This window comes from Coffea arabica, chromosome 10e (assembly GCF_036785885.1).
Source record: "Coffea arabica cultivar ET-39 chromosome 10e, Coffea Arabica ET-39 HiFi, whole genome shotgun sequence".
NCBI classification, from domain to species: Eukaryota; Viridiplantae; Streptophyta; class Magnoliopsida; order Gentianales; family Rubiaceae; genus Coffea; species Coffea arabica.
This window is the reverse complement of record NC_092328.1, coordinates 18799526-18819355: the sequence shown is the minus strand read 5'-3', so window position 1 is coordinate 18819355 and position 19830 is coordinate 18799526. Positions and strand designations below refer to the sequence as shown.

General features: G+C 36.9%; 2 protein-coding genes across 2 annotated transcripts in view; both read left to right on the top strand.

Moving 5' to 3' along the window:
• The first annotated feature begins 2904 nt into the window (after positions 1 to 2904).
• On the top strand, positions 2905 to 6743 carry LOC113712976 (cytosolic Fe-S cluster assembly factor NBP35). Its single transcript, XM_027236660.2, has 3 exons — positions 2905 to 3076; positions 3210 to 3311; positions 5534 to 6743. Exons 1-3 carry the CDS (start codon positions 3031 to 3033, stop codon positions 6457 to 6459), a joined length of 1074 nt encoding a protein of 357 aa, XP_027092461.1. The 5' UTR covers positions 2905 to 3030; the 3' UTR covers positions 6460 to 6743.
• Positions 6744 to 11663: 4920 nt separating this feature from the next.
• Positions 11664 to 19830, top strand: part of LOC113711364 (uncharacterized) — a 40710-nt gene continuing 32543 nt past the window's right edge. Inside the window, exon 1 of the mRNA XM_072067047.1 lies at positions 11664 to 12606. Within this exon, the coding sequence (XP_071923148.1) occupies positions 11664 to 12606 (943 nt within the window). The remainder of the gene's footprint in view (positions 12607 to 19830) is intronic.

Below are 19830 nucleotides of genomic sequence, written 5' to 3'. Positions count from 1 at the left end.
TTCCATACGAATCTGTAAGAAAATTGAGTTCTTTTTGGAATCGACTTTATTGATCCGAAACCGATTTGTCAAAGGTCTTGTGGACTACGCCGGCTAAGTAATCTGCTATGGCAAAGAATTCTAATTTGGCTTAGGGATTGAGCAATCGTGGTTGGTATAAGAAAGGACTCGTGGGCCACGGGAGAATCATATTGGAAATTGGAGTCATTGGCCTTATCAAGCTATTGCATACGGCAGGATAGCTACTTCATTGGATTTGTGATATAGCCATGGTATAGATATTGCATGGAAAGGTTTTGGTCTTGAAAATTTAAACCATTGGCCCCACCAAGCTATGCATGCATTTAATGTCTAGCAGTGACGAATTGAAAAGTCCTTTGCATGGCCATCCTATAACCAATTCAAAAACCATGACATTGCAAAGCTTTAAGTAAAGTCTATTCACGGACTTGTAAGGCTTCAATATGGGGCAATCCGGTCTCGGGAATTCAAAGTGATAATACTTTCAATCACCACTCCGCACCATTAATTAAAGGCGTATGCAAATTCACCTGTGGACTTTGGTTGGAAATCAATATTGTTTTGATTGTATTTAAATTAAAGATGTCAAAACTTGCTCGTTCAAATACTCCGTTTTCACAAACAAGTTTTGAGGGGGCATTTGTAGACAATGGAATTTTAATTAAATTCTAAAAATTACCATTGGTCTATAAATTATTTTTATGGCTTATTTCTATCCAATCGGATATTGCCATATGTCACGTACACTTGGGAAAAATTGGTTATTAAATGACCAATTATATTTTGCCACGTGTCAAGTTGGGACGTTCCAATCAATTGAAATTGCGAGGATGTCTCTACTAACCAAATTATATCTACGTGACTCGAAATTTTTGGATAAATATCTAAATATTTATTTCGTGTTAAAGAGATAATATTTAGAGTTGTTTAATCCACATATATTTCTTATATACTGTGATAGCTTGACTAGTCAAACGGCGCCACGTCACGTGTCCCCACGAGTTTGGCCAATCGAGGAATTACTTATCTCATTATTAATAAATATAAAATGAAGAGATAATATTTGACTAGCACAGTCCTAATATGACTGCACGTCTTGCAAGACAAGTAAAGTGGTACACAGGTCTTCAACCTCTACCTCTTGCTACAGTTATAAATAGGGGTCTCTCAACCAAATCAAGGACACAGAGACACATTCAGAGGCATCTCATACGCTCAAGTATTGAAACTCCAAGCTACGAAGGTTGGGGTCTTCAAGCTCTCCAAGTCTCCCATATATCAAGACTTGAGTTTTCAAATATCTTTCAAGTCCTTCAAATCTTCCATATCAAGATTTGAAGGAGTCGGTGGTTGGTCCAAAGCAAGCTGTGAAGCCCTTGGATCGGCGTTTGAGGACAAGAATCAAGGGAAACTCTCCAGAAGTTTGAAAAAATCCCAGAGATTGTACTCACAATTATTCCAAATTTATATATTACATATTTGTCATGTATATTTCTTGTTTTTTGCAGACTTGAAATTTTAATCGTGTACATATATATTTGCAAACAATTGTGAATCACTTACTGATGCAATTAGTGACACCAAAAGAATTATTAAATCATATATTATTGTAAAAAATGCTTTAATTTAAATTGATATCCCAAAAGTATAAATTACAAGTGCTAATGAGTGTAAAACATGCTTGAAGGATGGCAAACACCTAGATTCCAATGATAAAAATTCTTGCAAGAAAAAAGGATTGAATAATGATAATAAAATTAAAGAATCAAGAATTGATCAAACACTCCAAAATACTAATAGTGATAAAATTCAACCTCTTGAAGAGGTCACTCTTGAAGATGATGAAATTGTAAAAAGTTCAATTAATTTTGTTACTACGAGAAAAAGTTGAAACCAAAAAGAAATAATTGTTGATAATATTTTTGAATATAATGTAGCACTTAATATTATGGAAGAAGATGAGGATCATGAACCTAAATTGGTTGACGAATGTCGGTGTAGAAATGTTCGACAAAATTGAATAGATGCAATTTAATCTGAATTAGATTCATTAGTTAAAAGAAAAGTTTTTGGACCTATCGTCCAAATACTTGAAGGTTTAAAATCGGTGAGATATAAATGGATATTTGTGAAAAAAAATAAATGAGAAAAATAAAGTTGTGAGATAAAATGCAAGACTTGTAACCCAAGAATTTTCATAAAGATTAGGCCTTGATTATGATGAGACATATTCACTAGTAATCAATGGAATTATATTGAGATATCTTGTAAATTTAGTAGTGTATCAAAAACTTGATATATGTGATGTAGTCACAACTTATTTCTATGGAACATTAGATAATGATATCTATGGAACATTGGATTCCTAAAGGATTTAGCATTCCTGCATCCATAAAACATGTAAATTAAATCCTAGAAAAATTTATTCTATCAAATTGCAACGGTTTTTGTATGGATTCAAATAATGTGAACGCATGTGGTATAATCTCATTAGTGAATATTTGATTAAAAAAAGGCTATATTAATGATCCTATATGTTCATGTATTTTTATAAAAGAAACTCGGTCAAATTTTATAGGAGTTTCAAAAGGCAGTTGAATATTTGAAGAAATAATTTCACATCAAAGGTTTTTAAACACTAAATTTGCGTTGGTTTACAAATTCAACATTTATAAATGCGAATTTTGTTCACCAACCGGTTGCTTAGATACCCGGAACAATTTCCGGGTTTGAGTAGTTTGCTCAGATTAAATATCGGTTGGCTGCATCATATACCGGGTTGATTTTACTGGCGGTCCAGCCCGGTTCAAATACCCAGCTGACTTTACTGGCGGTTCAGAAGGTCGGCTAATTTTGCTTTGAAACTTGAAACCGTCTCTTTTAAATCCGAATTCTGCTGTGTGCAGCTTAATCGAAGGGCCTAAAACAGCGTCTCTCACTGCATTTCATTGTGTCAGAAGCAAGAAAACTTGGGGATTTCTCTACTTTTACCTGGCGGAGGCAAGAAAAATGGAGAACGGAGACTACAAAGACGTCCCAGAAAATGCAAATGAACGTATGTAAAGAAATTTTAACACTGTATTCACTTTTTTCCTTTTCAATTTTACCAGTAAAGTTGATTTTTATTTTGTTTTCGACTACCCAATAAATTATTCTTTTTTTGTTTAAATTTTGTTTTGGGTTTTCAGATTGTCCAGGGACCCAATCGGAGTCAGCGGGAAAATCTGATGCATGTAAAGGATGCCCTAATCAAGAAGCCTGTGCTACTGCTCCTAAAGGCCCCGACCCAGGTCCTTTTTTTTTTTTAGCAAAAATATCTGTTATTTTTTTTAGTTTTTGTTTTGATGGGGAAGGGCCGCGGCGGGGAGGGAGAAGGTGTTTAACTCAAATTAAATTATTGTTATTGATTTTTGAATGGTTGCAAGGAGGGGAGGCATAAAAAATGTAAAATTTTTATTTGATATGTCATGTACTGTTAAACCTCTTAAATTTCAGAAGATGGTGAGAATAAGCAGAGGATTAAACGGGATTTGGTTGTTGAAAAGCCAAATTTCCAATTTAGAATAATTTGAGTAGTTTGTACACGGGTAGTTTTTACTGAAATATGTTTTTGCGGCTACCTCTGTTAATATTGGCAGACAAATGTTGGGTAAAGTTTAGCAAAATGGGATTGAATCGTTCTAATAACATTTCTCCAACGCTGTACTAGAGCTTGACTGATAGCTCGATATGTTCAGTTAAGCCAAGCATCCCTAGAATGTATTCAAGATTAGCTTGATGTGTTCAGTTAAGCCAAGCATCCCTAGAACGTATTCAAGATCACACTCTCAAAGTAAGTGAGATATAGTATTGGAGTTAAATGCTGTTAGGTAACTTAACTAACTTGAATTTCTCGAATACTACAGGTAGGCTAGATGAAGCCCAATCTGGATCACTTGATGTTAGCCACATGATCTTGTGGTTTTTAATTTGCTTTTTTTTTTTAAAAAAAAAAGAAACAATTCAGTACTGTACTTGTTCTGATTGGTGCTACTTGAATGGTGTTTTCATATGTCATAAACAGTTTTGCAGCTCATGACTGTGTGTTGTTAACTTGATGGAAAGACGCTTTAGATAGGAATTTGTCATATGTCAAAACTGAACATACTATGCCGGATTTATCTGTTGCGATTGTTTCTGAGAAAAAGGAAGCCATTAGGTAGTGGTGTGTGTCTCACACGTAGCGTTCACACATTCTGGACCTCCTGTAAAGTTTTCTTGTATTGCTTAAGTTGAAGATTTTACTTGCTGCACTCCCCCCAAAAGAATGAACTGATATAAAACAGAAGGCAGTAACCAAAGTCAATGGGATGTGCCATGCTTTTGTTAATCATATTCATTTGCAATAGCTTTCGCCACTCCAGCTGCTTTTCTTATAAATACTTCTAATTGGTGTTGAATCTTCTCTCTCTTTCATATTGCATCTTGATTCTTTTAAGTGTTTTCATAAAACTGCTGTTATTGCCAATGAATTTATGCTTTTTGTTAATCCTTCAGAATGCATGATATCTAGCTTTCAAATAGCTAGATCCTTAAATATGTGAGATTGTGATATGCTCAACTTGATTCTCCACCTGTGAAAATGGGCATGTCTACTAATGGGAAAAAATGTCAGGGCAAAATTTTTATAACCTGACATGTTGAATTCCAACTGCTTCTTGCGGAAAACTTGCCTTAGGTGGTAGTAATGATGAATTGCATGAGAATGGAACATATTCAATCATCAAACTAGGGACATTGGAATTGAGATTTTAGTGAAATTATCTGTAGTTTGTCACTGGAAATGAATAGTTATTAAATTGAGGCATTTGGAGTCAAGAAAAGAATATTTTCTTCTAAAGTACTTTAACTACTGTCTTGTTATTTTGTGTTCTGGTAATTAAGTTCTTGGGTTCATGATTCCGTCTAAGGTTGAACTCCAACATTAGCTGATGTATTCTTGGCTGTGCTGAGCTCGCAGTTAGTGTGGGTCCCCCCCCCCTTTTTCAAAATGGATCAATGTGAACTCTTATTTTACTATATTTGCATGAGTCTGTGTATTTTACTGCTTTTGAGGGTTGAAAATATTGATGACTTGATGCATTTTCTTCTGTTGGCATGAAGTACCAACAATTAATGAAAAGTTTGAGAAACCAGGAGTTGGGTGGTCTTGAGATAAATTGAAACTGTCAAGTTTTACTGGTAGGAAATTGGCATGCTTCCAATTTTTTCTTCTGATGCAAGCATCATCTAAAACAGATATTTCTGCCATGTACTAGCTTCTGGAAAATGTGGATCTCATTTTTAACTGGATCTCAATTTTCATTAGAGGTTCATATGAATCATTTTTCATCTGAGTGCTGTATGGCAGAAAATTTTTCAAGCTTGCCTTTCCTAGTTTCCTGCAGCTTTTGTATAGTTCTGCTCGATCATTGCTCTTATGAGGCAAGGAACATTTATTTACTGGTTTATTTCTTCTTGATTTCTGTTGCAGATTTGGTTACCATAGTAGAGCGAATGGCTACTGTAAAGCACAAGATACTGGTTTTATCTGGCAAGGGTGGTGTGGGCAAGAGTACATTCTCAGCTCAACTTTCTTATTCACTAGCAGCTATGGATTTTCAAGTGGGTCTACTTGATATAGATATTTGTGGACCAAGCATCCCAAAGATGCTTGGCCTTGAAGGACAAGAGATTCACCAAAGTAATCTTGGATGGTCTCCTGTTTATGTTGAGTCTAACCTTGGGGTCATGTCAATTGGATTTATGCTTCCCAACCCAGATGAGGCCGTCATATGGAGAGGTCCCCGCAAGAATGGCCTAATCAAGCAGTTCTTAAAGGACGTTTATTGGGGGGAGCTTGATTTTCTTGTGATTGATGCTCCACCTGGAACCTCGGATGAGCACATCTCAATTGTTCAATTTCTTCAAGCGACTGGAATAGATGGTGCTATTGTAGTCACTACTCCACAACAGGTATCTCTAATAGACGTCAGAAAAGAAGTGAGTTTCTGCAAGAAAGTCGGCCTAAAGGTTCTTGGTGTTGTTGAAAACATGAGTGGTCTGTGTCAACCATTGTCGGTGTTCAGATTCATGAGGACAACAGAAACAGGTGAACAAAAGGATATGACTGAGTGGATCCTATCATATATGAAGGAGAAAGCCCCAGAAATGCTGGATGTTGTCGCTTACACTGAAATATTCGATAGTAGTGCTGGAGGAGCTGGTAGAATGTGCAGTGAGATGGGCATCCCTTTTCTTGGAAAGGTTCCACTGGATCCTCAGCTATGCAAAGCAGCTGAAGAAGGAAGATCGTGCTTTTCCGACGATAAATGTCGGGTGAGTGCCTCTGCACTTAAAATGATCATCGATAAACTGTTGGCACAGCAAATGATTTCCAGAATAGAGGATGGCGCCTAGGTGTTATCTCTCTCTCTCTTCTTCTTTTCTTTTTTTTGGGGGGGGGGGGGGGAGTTGGTAGGGGTTGGTTGAAGCTTTTTGTATATGTTTTGTTTGGAGATTCCTGATGTATATCGCACCTAAAATGAATGATAGCTTACATCTCTCCTAGTTTACTCGTGTTTCTCTTTCTTGTTATGCTTCTCTGGTATAAGTTAAAAGGTTCAGAGTTTTTACTGATTGATATGGTTTGTAGTTTAATTTCTGCACTGGTCCTTTGGGAATGAGGATGTTCAAGTTAGCTACATTGCTGTCTTTTGTTTATGGAACAAACGAGTCAGCTTACCTAGTCCCCTTAGCAGAAATAAAACGTGGGGTGGCTACCCTGATTACATCAGCCTCTAAAATTTCTTTAAGGGCCCTTCATTTAATAAACCTTGATCATATTGGTTTTGTATTCCTGCCTTAGTCTGCCAGTAAGCACTCCAGTTGTCTTCCCTCTGTTGGAGGTTGCACGACCATTCTTTCTCATACATTCTTTGATTTGCTTTGCTAAGTTATAGTGCGGTGAAGTAAAATCTACCTTTTCAATCGAAGCTAACCGCACCTTGGAATCATTCTGTAAGATGACTTTCCTGAATCCCTACTCCCATGCCAACTTCAATAATTGCTCCCTTGCCAATATTCTTTGAGAGCCTCTCTTCCATCTTCCCCTGTCATCACTTATCAGCCCTCCTTATTCCTGCCATTCCTGGATTACTCCCAGATGCGCTGCCAACATTGTCTTTAACAGTGTACCTTCCGGGGGTGGACTTCATCTGATGAAAACATTCCTGCGTTGGAGTTCAACATGAGCCTTAAAGAAGTACACTCTTTGTTTGATCTGCCATTGCTAATAGAGTACTTAGGCAAGGATGTAGCAACGGTTACCGCCTTCACTGTATTTCTTGCTCTCCATGCAAAATGTATAATCTGTTGGAAAAGTAACTTTCAGTTTACCCCCAATTCCAATTCCATCCTGGTTCAGATTGCAATCAAACAATTCAAATGACGATTTACTGAAAAGGTACTCCCATTTATTCTGAATTACCACCAGTATCCACAATGCCCTGATTCAGTCGGAATCCCTGACTGCACGAGCATTTGTTACAAATCTGGCACAAGTCATCCGTTGCCAAATGTCTTCGTTGCCGAATTGTCCATAGCAGGAATTGCCACCTTTGAGGACCCTAATTTTCCAAATCGTATCCCATCCTGCATCTCCAGGCCTTGGCTCCTTTTCTTTCCACGTGATTTTATATGCTGACATTGGTAGGAATTTCCCTTTTGAATCTGGTTTCTAGCAAAGAATATCTGGGTTATCATCGCTTGGGAGAATGCACATTGCTTTAAACTTTGCAAGAGGTTGAGTGGTATTACTTTCTTTGCTTCAAAAATAGACTTTCAAACCTTGTAATGCGAAAGGGGGAAAAGTAGAAAGATCGAGAGTCAAATTAGTGATCTCATAATTACCTAACTTATGCGTTTATAAGCTAAATTAAATATTGCAAACTGAATGATATTAATTTAAAATATTAACGCATTTCGTTCATTCATTTGCTCAACAAAAAAAAAATTATTTTTGTCTTTATGATTGATTTAATAATTTGAATAACGAATATCGACGTAATTTCAATATGATTGCCAAAGCAATTGGTCAAATTGGGCCAACTTGATGTGGCCTAAATTTGGGCCATTATTTTAAAAAAAAAGGTTTATTATTTCCTCCCCAAACATTTTTCACCCCAACCATCAAATTCAAAATTGAAACCCTGAATTTAGCAATCTAAAGGATTCTAAAAGTTTTCTTCTCACCATTGAACCAATCTAGAGTGATTATTCACAATTCCGAATTAAACTTTCTTTCAACATTATTGTCCAAATCGAGGAGCTATACATCCACATTGGCAATTCCTAAAATAATTGGGTTTGTTTGGATATGAATTTATTTAAAATATTTATTTGAAATAATTACTGTAGCACTTTTTGTGATGTAATGTATGTGAAATTAAAAGGTGGTTAAAAATTATGTGTATGATACAAGCAAAACAAAATCTGAAATTTTTATTTGAAAATCTTGCAATTTAAACAAACCCATACTAATGGCATCCACCATCCACGGTGCGAAGTTAATTGTCCTTTTAATATCATTGTCCAAATTCAGGGCATAATTAGCTGTACATCTACATAATCTATCAGGTGACTTCCATGAGACCAAGGACGGAATCAAAAGGGGCAGAGAGCAGTCACAACTAGGGGTGGACAAAAAAACCCGTCAACTCGAAAATTCGAGCAATTCGATTCGTCTCGCACCGAAAATTAAGATAACTGACCCGATTTCTATTAGCGGAGAAGGGTCGGGTACCTGTAAAATTCGGATACGGATACGGGTTATAAAAATAAAAATTCGCAGGTACCCGAACTGGGGTATATTATATAACTATTAAAAAATATAGGGGCAATTTTATAATTTCCTTAAATCATTTACCCTAAAGAAATTTTATCGACATTCAGTTTTCCACTTTCCAAGTTTCTCTCTATCTTCAGTCTTCAGCCGAATATCTCCTCTTCTTCTCTTCAATTTTCATCACAACAATTCCAAATTTCTCTTCAATTTTCACCACTTTGTGCTACAAATATACAATTGTCTTGGAATCATGAGAGAATCACAACCCATTTCTGATTTGCTGGTGCTCCTCAAAGCAAGCCTCAAGCAGAAGCTGCAGAACGCCGGACCTTCAATGCAAGCTCTCAACCTCGTAAGTGAACCCTAGTATTTCGGTGAATCTGTGATGCCCACTGCCCAGATTCTTGATAGGAGATATGGATTTTTTAATGGATTAAATCAGAAAAATAAGGAGGGGGAGGGAATAGCATCTTCGCTAGGTGACAGAAAGGTGGAGTTGGAAAGTGCAGAACTCGCACTTATTGACGTTGCTGATGCTTCTTAAATAATCAAAGTTTACTGGTGTGTACTTCTGTAGTTATTCGCATCAGCATGTAGCATCTCTTTTAGCCTATGATTTCTTGAATTTTAGTAGGCCTGTGAAAGTTGTTAGGTTGGGGGAATTTGTTTCTAGAACCGAGAGTTGCTGAAGTTGGTGTGGTTGGCACTTCCTTTTCTGTTTTCTATTTATGTCGAAGCTGAATTTGTCACTTATTCTCTATGTTTTCTTATTCTGCTTTAGTAATTTATTGGAAGGTGATATTTGTTGTGCTTGAAAAATGAATATTAGTAAACATGAATTATAGGGCGGATACCTATGATCCGTCCCTTTTTTTCGAATACCCGAGGATCGGGTATCCGAAAACAAGCGGAGCGGATTAGGTTAAAAAAAATAGTGATCCGATAGGTTAGGGTCGAATCAGTCAAATCATGTTTGGAACGGGTACCCGACCCGTGCCCACCTCTAGTTAAGCCCCTACGTTCTTGAAAATTATGTTATTTCCCCTTCAAACTTCGGAAATTTTTTGAAGTTTTTTTTTTTTTTTAAACTGTAACGCTTTCATGTCTATGAAAGTTGTTCCTCAAAGTGAAGTTTCTGGTTCCGTCCCTATGCAAATTACTAAGGAGCACAGGTCAAAGAAGGCACTAAGAACTACAAATCACTCCAAAAACGCCAAAAAGGCGAAAAACGCGTGAGTTTCGCATCATTTCAGCACCATGAGTTTAACCTATCAAGAAAGACTTGGTTTTGAGCCTGCACCTCCTCGGCTCCACTCTAGATCATCTTTCCTCCTTCGCTTTAACGAGTCTTGTATAGTTACATGTTTACATATATTTGCATCTTTAAATCTGACAATCTGTGTATTCTTCACATTTAAGTCTCCTGTGATAAAATTCTTGGAAGACTTGAGTCTTTGGCATTTAATCCCAACAGTGGTAGAATAGAAGTTAATGGTTGATCAATCGAAATGACATTGGTGTCTTGGTCTACAATCTACACATCACATTTATTAGGGACTGGAAGCGTGAAGACTGGAGTTATTCCTACTTAAAGTAAAATAAGTTGAAATTTTCCAACCAGCAGTCTTGCTTTCTTCAATTTTTTTTTGTCTTCTTTATATATAAGATGAATCCTTCGATAGACATCTAGATACTTTAAAAGCCGTTAAAAATGCTCCAGCTGTTAGTTAATTAGCGAGTAGCGACCACGGCTCGCAACGATTACTTTGCATTGGTCTATGACAGCAAAAGTGTTGAGACACAGGCAACCATTTGGCTTCAGTGATATTTGATAATTTGTTTTCCTTTGCCATAAACATTCAACCTTTTTTTTTTTAAACCTTCAACTTTATAGCTGGACATATGAATTTTGATACAGGTAAAACTGAATTAGCATCGTTTGTTGACAGATTGAGACCAAGTGACAGTAATCTAAGAAAATTTTGGAGAAAGAAAGGAAGAAAAGCATTTTCAGCAGCTTCATCAATTTCTCTTTACTTTCTGTTTGCACGTTACTTTGTTTTTTTTTGGGGTATGTTTGATTTACAAACACAGTTTGAAGCTTGGACTTGATAACAAGAATTCCTTTGAGAGAGCTACTTCTCTTGTCAGAAACCTGTTAGCAATAGCAATCAAGTCTCTGGCACTCATGTACGAGCAGTTAAGCTCCACCTAAAAAGTGGATTCAGCAATAGTTGAAGGGCGACGATCATATGGTTATATCTATATGTTCTTTGGAAAAGATCAGTTAGTTGAAACTGCTAAACATACTATAGGGAAAGACAATTTAAAAGCTTTCACCTCCTCTGTCAAAATCCATCTTAGCTGTTACTGCTTGTTCAAGACATTTCATTCCACTTCTTGGAGCTATTAGCCCTACATCAGAACTATCTCAAAACTTGCTCCTAAAAGGTAAAAAGTGGTCCACAATTTATGGAAATGGAATTTCTGACACCATATGAATTGCCTACCTTATTTTTTGACTTGACTTGAAGAAATTTTGCCAGAACTGGCTGTTTGCTGCCCGGTGCGTCACGGCCAATCCGATCTCTAAGTCCAGTCAACTTAAATAACTTCCATAATGTCAAGAACATTTTTCCACACATTGGTTTGCCTCACACATGGAATGACAAGTACATGCACATACCTGGATATATGCATATTCACAATTAATACTTGAGATTCAGGTGTGAAATACTCCAAAACCTAAGTCTAAGTTAGCCAAAGATTTCTGCCCAAAATGAGTAAGTATGTTGACATCTCCTCAACAATTTTTTTCTTCTTTTTGTTCATTTACTCAGTGTTCTCTCAGCTACCTTCAAAGCAAATTGCCACCATGACTAATCTTTATGAGATGCTTCAGAATAATAGTGGGAATTCATCATTTCGATGGAGGAATGCGAAAAAAGACTCTAATCCATGTTCATGGGTGGGAGTTTCATGCAGTTCAAGCAACTCCTCTGTAACTGAACTTTCTTTACCATTGTTTTCAATATCTAGCTCAGAAATTCTGCCTGTTATTTGCCAGATTGATAGCTTAGAATCTCTTGACATCTCTAATAATCATTTGAGCTCAATCCGAGATGTGTTTATCTCTTCCTGTGGTGGGATCAGTGGTTTGAAACTGCTGAATATTAGTAGGAACGAATTGGGTGGTTCTTTGCCTACTTTTAATGGTTTTCAAAAGTTAGAGGTCTTGGACTTGTCTCGTAATTTTCTGATGGGGAACATCAATTTGCAATTCGATGGGTTGGATTCTCTGAAGAGTTTGAACCTGAGCTACAACAAATTCACTGGTCCTCTACCAACCAATCTTGGGAAAAACAATCTTTTACAAGAACTTCAGCTATCTACTAATGGTTTTCAAGGTGAAATCCCGGTAGGGCTAGTGAAATATGGTAATTTATCTCTGATTGATCTTAGTCACAATGAACTTTCAGGATCAATCCCTGAGATATTTGGAGAGCTTTCCAAGCTCCAAATATTGGTTCTCTCAGCAAACAATTTGAGAGGTGAAATTCCCAAGCTCCTTGTAAATATTCAAACACTGTTCCGATTTGCTGTGAACCAGAATAATTTTGTTGGAAATATTCCTTCTGGGATTACTACGTATCTCAGGAATTTGGACCTCAGTTTCAACAGGCTAAGTGGAACCATTCCCCAAGACCTTTTATCCCCACCCTGTAGACAAAGAAAATTTATTTAATTCATTTTAGTCAAGATTTATTTAAATTAAATCGATCTTGACTAAATTAAATTAAATTATAGAAGTCCATTATGTTTTGGACCGTCAAGTTGGGCCAATATTATATGGGCTATTAAATCAAATCAAATCTATAAAGTCCATTTGAATTGGAGTGAATTAATTAATTTATTAGTTCACAGTGGACTATTTAGATGGGCCCATTATTTAAGTCCAGGTTAAATGGATTTCTTGAGGGACAAGTGATCCAAAATACAGGGAGGTTCTAAGGATCTTTCTTGAAGACCTAGCCTACATATTTTGGCTATAAATAGAGGTCTTCTCTCAAGGCAAAGAGATAGAGAAAAAATCCTTAACGTTCGGAGAAACTCTGTCAAATTTTCTCAAAAGCTTTTCCTTCTATTCAAGTCCAAATCAAGTCAAACAAATCCTCTTGCCATTGGTGTTGAAGACTTAAGAGTTCCAAGTGTTCAACGTCATCATCAAGTCAATCGTTTTCTACGCCGAAACTGTAGGAAACACCCTTTCGATTGGAGAACAAGCCGTTTGGCCCTTCAATTGAAGCTATTCGAAGAGAAGAATCAGGGGATTAATTTCTTTGATTCAAGAATTTTCAGAGATTGTAACCTACTTATTATTTAATTTAATACATTTGATATTTGTGCAAGTTTTCTTGTCTTTCATTTTAGGCAACAAAATTTGTGCTTACAAATTTCTGGCACGCCCGGTGGGACAATTTTTGCCTCTCATCTCTTTTCTTCCAACAACTTACCAGTTTCAAAATTCGATGGAGTTCAAGAAGGTGAACTTTTCTCTTGAAGGCTTAGTTGCTGATGTCTCAACCACTCAAGGGACGCAGTATACTGCACCTCTGACAAGAAATAAGGCCAAGAAGTTAGCAGAAAGGGCTAAGGAGAACGTGCTTCCCAACAAGAAAGGAGCCCATGATGAATCCATTGATAGCCCAAGTGATTCGGCTGCCTCTGTGGTGATGCCCGTCATGATGACCAATACCACAACTGTGGAAGACCAGATCTCGAATCTAACCAAAATTGTCGAAGGGCTAGTAGTGCATGCTCAAAGTCAAGATGCCAAGATAGTCAAATTAATGGATATGATGGAAAATATAGGTGAAAATAGCCTTAATATGTCCAAACAGAAATTCAAAGTGCAAGATGAAAGGGACTCGTCATCAAGGGAGAAGGAAAAAGAGGATGCGAAGTCACAAGTCGCGAAGGAATTTTCAATCTCCCCTGATGGCACCATTCATGTTGATAATTTGAAGGAATTTATCGAAGGCACAATCAAGGACAAGATTGGTGGAAGTGTCAAGTCATATAGCGGTTATACTAAACCTTACACTGCTAGAGTGGAAGGTTTGAAGATGCCTGTAGGATATCAACCTCCAAAATTCCAACAATTTGATGGCAAGGGCAACCCAAAGCAACATATTGCACACTTCGTGGAAACTTGCAACAATGCGGGCACTGATGGTGACTTGCTCGTTAAGCAGTTTGTTCGCTCGTTGAAGGGAAATGCCTTTGATTGGTATACAGATCTAGAGTCTGGAACTATTGACAGTTGGGAGCAGTTAGAGCATGAATTTCTTAGTCGCTTCTATAGCACAAAGAGAACTGTCAGTATGACTGAACTCTCTAATACACGTCAATGGAAGAATGAACCTGTCATTGATTTCATCGACCGTTGGAGGAATCTAAGCTTAAATTGCAAAGATCGAATTTCTGAATCTTTCGCGATCGAGATGTGTATTCAAGGTATGCACTGGGGACTCAGATACATCTTACAATGTGTACAACCAGAAACATTTGACGAATTGTCCACAAAAGCCCACAAATTGGAAATTAATCTTGATGGACAAGAACCGCCAGTCCCTGACCCTCACAAGGCTAAAGAGAAACAAGAAGCGAGGAAAGGGGGCAAGCCACCATTCAAAAATGAAAAGAAGGAGGCTATGGCTACAAGTATAACACCTTTTAAGGTCGTTTCCAAAACGGCCAGGAGAGAAGACAGGAAGAGCAATGCACATCAAGAGCAAGGAAAGAGGAAGCCGACTCTCAAGGAGATGCAAGACAAAGAGTACCCTTTCCTTGATTCTGATGTCCCTGGTATGTTTGATGATCTGTTAAATATAAACTTGATCACGCTTCCTGAGATGAAGCGACCTGATGAGGCCAGGAACACTGACGATCCAAACTACTGTAAGTATCATCGATTGGTTGGGCATCCCATTCAAAAATACTTTCTCTTCAAAGACAAAGTAATGGAGTTGGCGAGACAAGGAAAAATTCTCCTTGAAGAAGACAAGGCGAGTGTAAATCAAACGTCCATTGATTCCCTGCAGTCTGTAGACACCAAATATTTAAATAATTTGTATGTTGCATCTAATTCATGATTTTGTTTTAGATTGTCTGCATTTTAGTTGTTACCTTTTTATTTGTCTTTTATTTGCTAATTATTTGTCATATTAATTTTGTTCACGTTTTAGTTTTAGTTTTAGTTTTAAGTTTTAACGTAAAATTTGTGAAAAAAGAAAGAAAAGAAAAGAGGAAATTAATGAAAAATGGAAAATTGTGCTTTGTGGATTCTAGTTTATTTAGATTTAGTTTCTATCCAATGTTAATTAAATTTTTTGGTTGTTTTTGTTGTTTGTTATCTATTTTTATTATCAGTTTTATTTAATTAATTTCAAAAAAAAAAAAAAAAATCAAAAAAATCACAATTCTATTTCTGCCGAATCCATTTCCACTTCACATTCTAGTATTTTCTATCCTTAGTGCCGGTTTCTTTCTCCACTACCACACACCACTATATCAACTACTAATCACCACAACCCTTGAGATCATTGGTTCCACATTTCCATTGCCTTATTCTGCCGTGAGCTGTGAGGGAGCAACTACATAGGAATTAACGACCGAGAGGGAGAGCGGAGCATCTCATTGTTTCCTTTCGGCCGTAAGCTAAAAGAAGAGAGAGGGAGACCTGCTGCTCACTCTTTACTCTAGCCGTGAGCAGGTGGAAAACCGAGAGCTATATTATCTTCAATCCAGCCGCAAGTTTGAGCAAGGAAGAGGGAGAGTGGCGGACTGAAATTTCTGGACTGACCGAGAAGGAAGAATTTGCAGCTGCTAGTCGTGTGTTTTAGGCTTCAAGCTAAGGTAATTTCTGAACTTAGATGAGTTGTTTATGGGTTGATGAAGCTGACTATAAGCATGCATGTGGGATTGTGTGGTTAGATGATAGCTTAAATCATAGAAAAATCTGTTTGAGAAGGAATTGGAACTGCCGTGAGCTTGAGCTGGAATTTGCAGCCTTAATTCGTTAATTTGTGACGATCTGAGCTTAGTTTTGGACCCAATCTGGTAGATAGCTTTTTATTTGGTGTTGCATGTGAACCTTATGGCCAGGAATCTGATTGCATGGCTGGATTTTTTTTTATTAGAAGTTGTTGGACTGCTAAACACTTTTCCAGCTTAGCCGATGGAGTTGTTTTGGGAGTTGTATGGGTATTTTAGAATGAGATTTGCTGGAAAGTGTTTGATTCTCACTGGGTTGTGTGTTTAGCTAACTAAATGCTGGATGATTAAGCCCTGCATGAGATTAATTAACTGTGTTCTGTTTTTGGTGTTCTGTGATGACTTGGTGCTGGTTTAAGATGTCATGAATACGTTGTTTCCCTCGTTGCCCAAAAGGAAAGACACGGCAAGAGCCATTCCTTCCTTTACCCGTGATAGACCAGGCTTCCTTTCTTCTTTTTTTTCTGTTTTCCTACGTTAGAATAATTCTGGTTTTGTTTAGAGTTTAGGTGAAGTTTTTGTATAATGAACTAGTTTTCATAACTTTCTTTTGGGGCTGGAAATGAGGTAGCAGGGCTGAAGCTTTTTGATGGTTGCAACAATGTTTATTGTCGGTGTTGCTAAAATTGCCAAAGACCTTTTGGTTGCTGCATTTTTTTTCCCTTTGGCTGAGAGTCTTGTCCTCATTTTTGGCTTGCGTGAAGGTCCTTGTTGTTTCTGATTCGGTCATCCCTTTGTACGCATGATAGGATTTTGAAACAGGTTTTTTTGATTTGAGATGTTTGAATGCATATGCCATGCAAATACTGAAGTTCAAGAGCATTGCTTACTGAAGTATAGAACCATTGATGTCCTGCTAAGTTTTTCTGTTTTGTTTAAATAAAGTGGCTAAGTTTTCTGGTTGTTTGGTCCAAATGAAGTTGTTTGGATTGGAGAATGTACAATCCAAGTTGTGCTTAAAATTCGGCATTTGAACATGGAGAGTGTAGTAAATTTTGTGGTTGTAGTTGTATCCATTGCATCCGTTAGCCTTGCATGAAGTATTTTCCATGTTTGCCTGTTTTCTTCCTCTATCTTTGTTGATTTGAATGTCAAGTTCATGCTTCGATTGTTTGGTTTAAAGTGTTGGGAAGTTTGATTAAGAGAACTTTGGTTAAAATATGTGTTTGAAGCTGTTTAATGGTGCTTGAAAAGTGAAGGTTAGTAACTAGTTTGTTGCAGAAAATTTCCTCAGATGCTGAATCCTTTTATTGCCGAGAGCTTGGTTTGCATTCTTATTTGCATGAAAATCTTCTTCATTCTGGTTTTTTGCATGCATGATAAGTTAGTAGGAACTTGAGTTTGGGATTCGGTCTGAAAGTTTCTTTTAAATCTGTCATGCGAGGTTGTTAAGCTTCAAGGCATAAGAGAATAATTGCAGAATTTTTCTTCATGATATTTGCATGATTTTTCTGTTATGTTTTGGTTTGATTGAATGTTGAAGTTGTTTGTAATGTTTTTCTTGATGTTTGGTTGAAAGATTTGTGATCAAGTTTGTGTTGAGGTTGACACGTGTTTTGCGGAAATGAAAGTAGCAAATGGTGTTTTGAGTTGCAGAAAATTTTCGGCAAGAATGATTGTTGCAGAATGAAGTTTCTTACGTTTGCTTGCATGAGATTGCATGAAATCATCTTTCTAAAATTTCACTTTGACCCCTTAAGTTTCCTTTGGTTGCACTATGGCCCAAGCAATTGAAAAGATTAATCAATTTGATCCTTCAAGTTTCCTTTTCCTTTCAAACTGGAATTTCATTTGATGAATATGGACTTGCTTGGTTATTTGAAGGGTTTTAATGGTTAAATTTCATAGTCATTTGTGGCGCCTTGATTTTTTTTTTATTTTATTTTTGAAGGATTTGGTGAATTCAAATTGATTTTGTTCATATTTTACTATTAAATTGGTGCATTAATCCTTTGTTTGATGGTTTTAGCCAAAGTTAGGACCTTTTCCTTTTTACTAGCTTCACAAACGGGGAAGGTATAACTTTCTTTTTATTTTGTCTCTCCCTATGTGATCAAATGTGCTAATTGAGAATTACATGTCTACTTGGCTTTCTTAAATTTGCTTTAATTCCTTTCATTTTAAGTATTTCTTTTATTTATTCGTGGGGTATGTGTACACCTCTTGGCTTGTAATAGATAGGGCATTTTGTCCATTTTTCCCTTCCCCTTTTGTTTTAGTTAGTGAATGTAAATAGGTTCATTAGTTTGGTTATTTACTCTTGTTGCTATGTGTTAATTGCTTTATTAGGACATTGCATCTAGTCGAGCATGCTAAGTGTTATGTGCTACGTGTTATAAATGATTTTGCATGTCTACTTGCTTTCTATATTTATCAATGAATATGGTGAATGGAATGTACGTCACCACACTAGTCCAACGCTAGTGGTGGTTCATTGTCCCGTATTCCTCTAGTCCAAACGCTAGTAGGAATTCCTAGATATGGGCTAGTCCAACGCTAGATCCTTAGGGGCCCTCCTCGCTAGTTCACATTCGCATGCTCCACTACATTTCATGCATTTTTTTTTAGTTTTTATGGCATTTGGCATGTCCCTCTAACCTTTTCCCTTTCATTTTAGGCCTTTGCATTTCATGCTAGTTATAGGGTCCATTTGCCTGAGAAACCCCCTTGGGTAAGGGAAACGAGCGAGTGTGGCTTCAAAATAGCCTTAGCACGCTAGTTTTTCCTTCTAATCAAAGGGAAAATTAAAATCACAAAAACTAGAGGTCATTCCCGTACCCGACCTGATGCATTCCTCTAAGTTCATGCATTTTCATATCATTTTCTCACTATTTTCCTCACTAATTATATATTTTAAATCCACATGTCATATTCACACACTTATTCACTTTCTTTACTTTTCACTTCACACATTGCACCTATTTTACTTATATATTTACTATTTTTATTCACTTGCACACGAGCATTTATATTTTTATTCATTTGCACACAAACACTTTTAAATTGCACACATGCACTTTTTTCTACACTTTGCACACTTACACTCTCATTTGAGTCCTCATTTGCATCATTCATGATTTTCTATGAGGACTTTCCTTATTGGCCGTCACGACTCGTGTGAATGGGACCAAAAGCCTCATAAGAAACATTTCTTAGATTTAGGATTGCATTTCTCATTCATTAGTCAAATCCAATTTGCAATACATACTTTGGGTAGAAAATATAGGAAAATAAGGGTTAAATCGCGCAACTAGCCTTGGTTAGGTCGAAGGGGTGCCTTGGATTTTTATCCTTGCCTTCCCCTTCGTCAAATGTGACTCCCAAACCTTTTTCTTTGTTTTACGTGGACTAGGAGTCGTTTAAAAAGGGTTTTCTTACTTTTTTCTTTAAAAAATTCATTTTTTGGGTGACTTGGTACACCCTAACTCTATACCAAGTGGCGACTCCATTTTTCATATAAAAACCCTTTTTGAACTATTTTTCTTGGGTCAAATCGTCGCATTTTCAAAAGTCCCATTTAGACCCATTTTTGTTTTTATCAACAAAATTCATTTTTCCCAAATCAATAAATTCACAAAAAACAATTATTTTATTTTTTACCAAAAAGTGGGGCGCGACAGTTGGCGACTCCACTGGGGACTTCCTAAGTGGGTCCAAGCATTTGATTTAGCCATTCTTTTCCTTTTTTCTACCCTTTTTATGTATAGCATTTGGATATTAGGATTGCATTTTCCCTTTCTAGGACTTTTTGCCACGTACGCGCATATCAAACTACTCCCTCACTCACGTATGTATGATTGGATGATTGGATGTATGATTGTACTTGCTTTATCTCGCGCTTTGCATTTGCATTTTGGGGGGGGTGTGTGTCACCCTTAGAGCCACACATT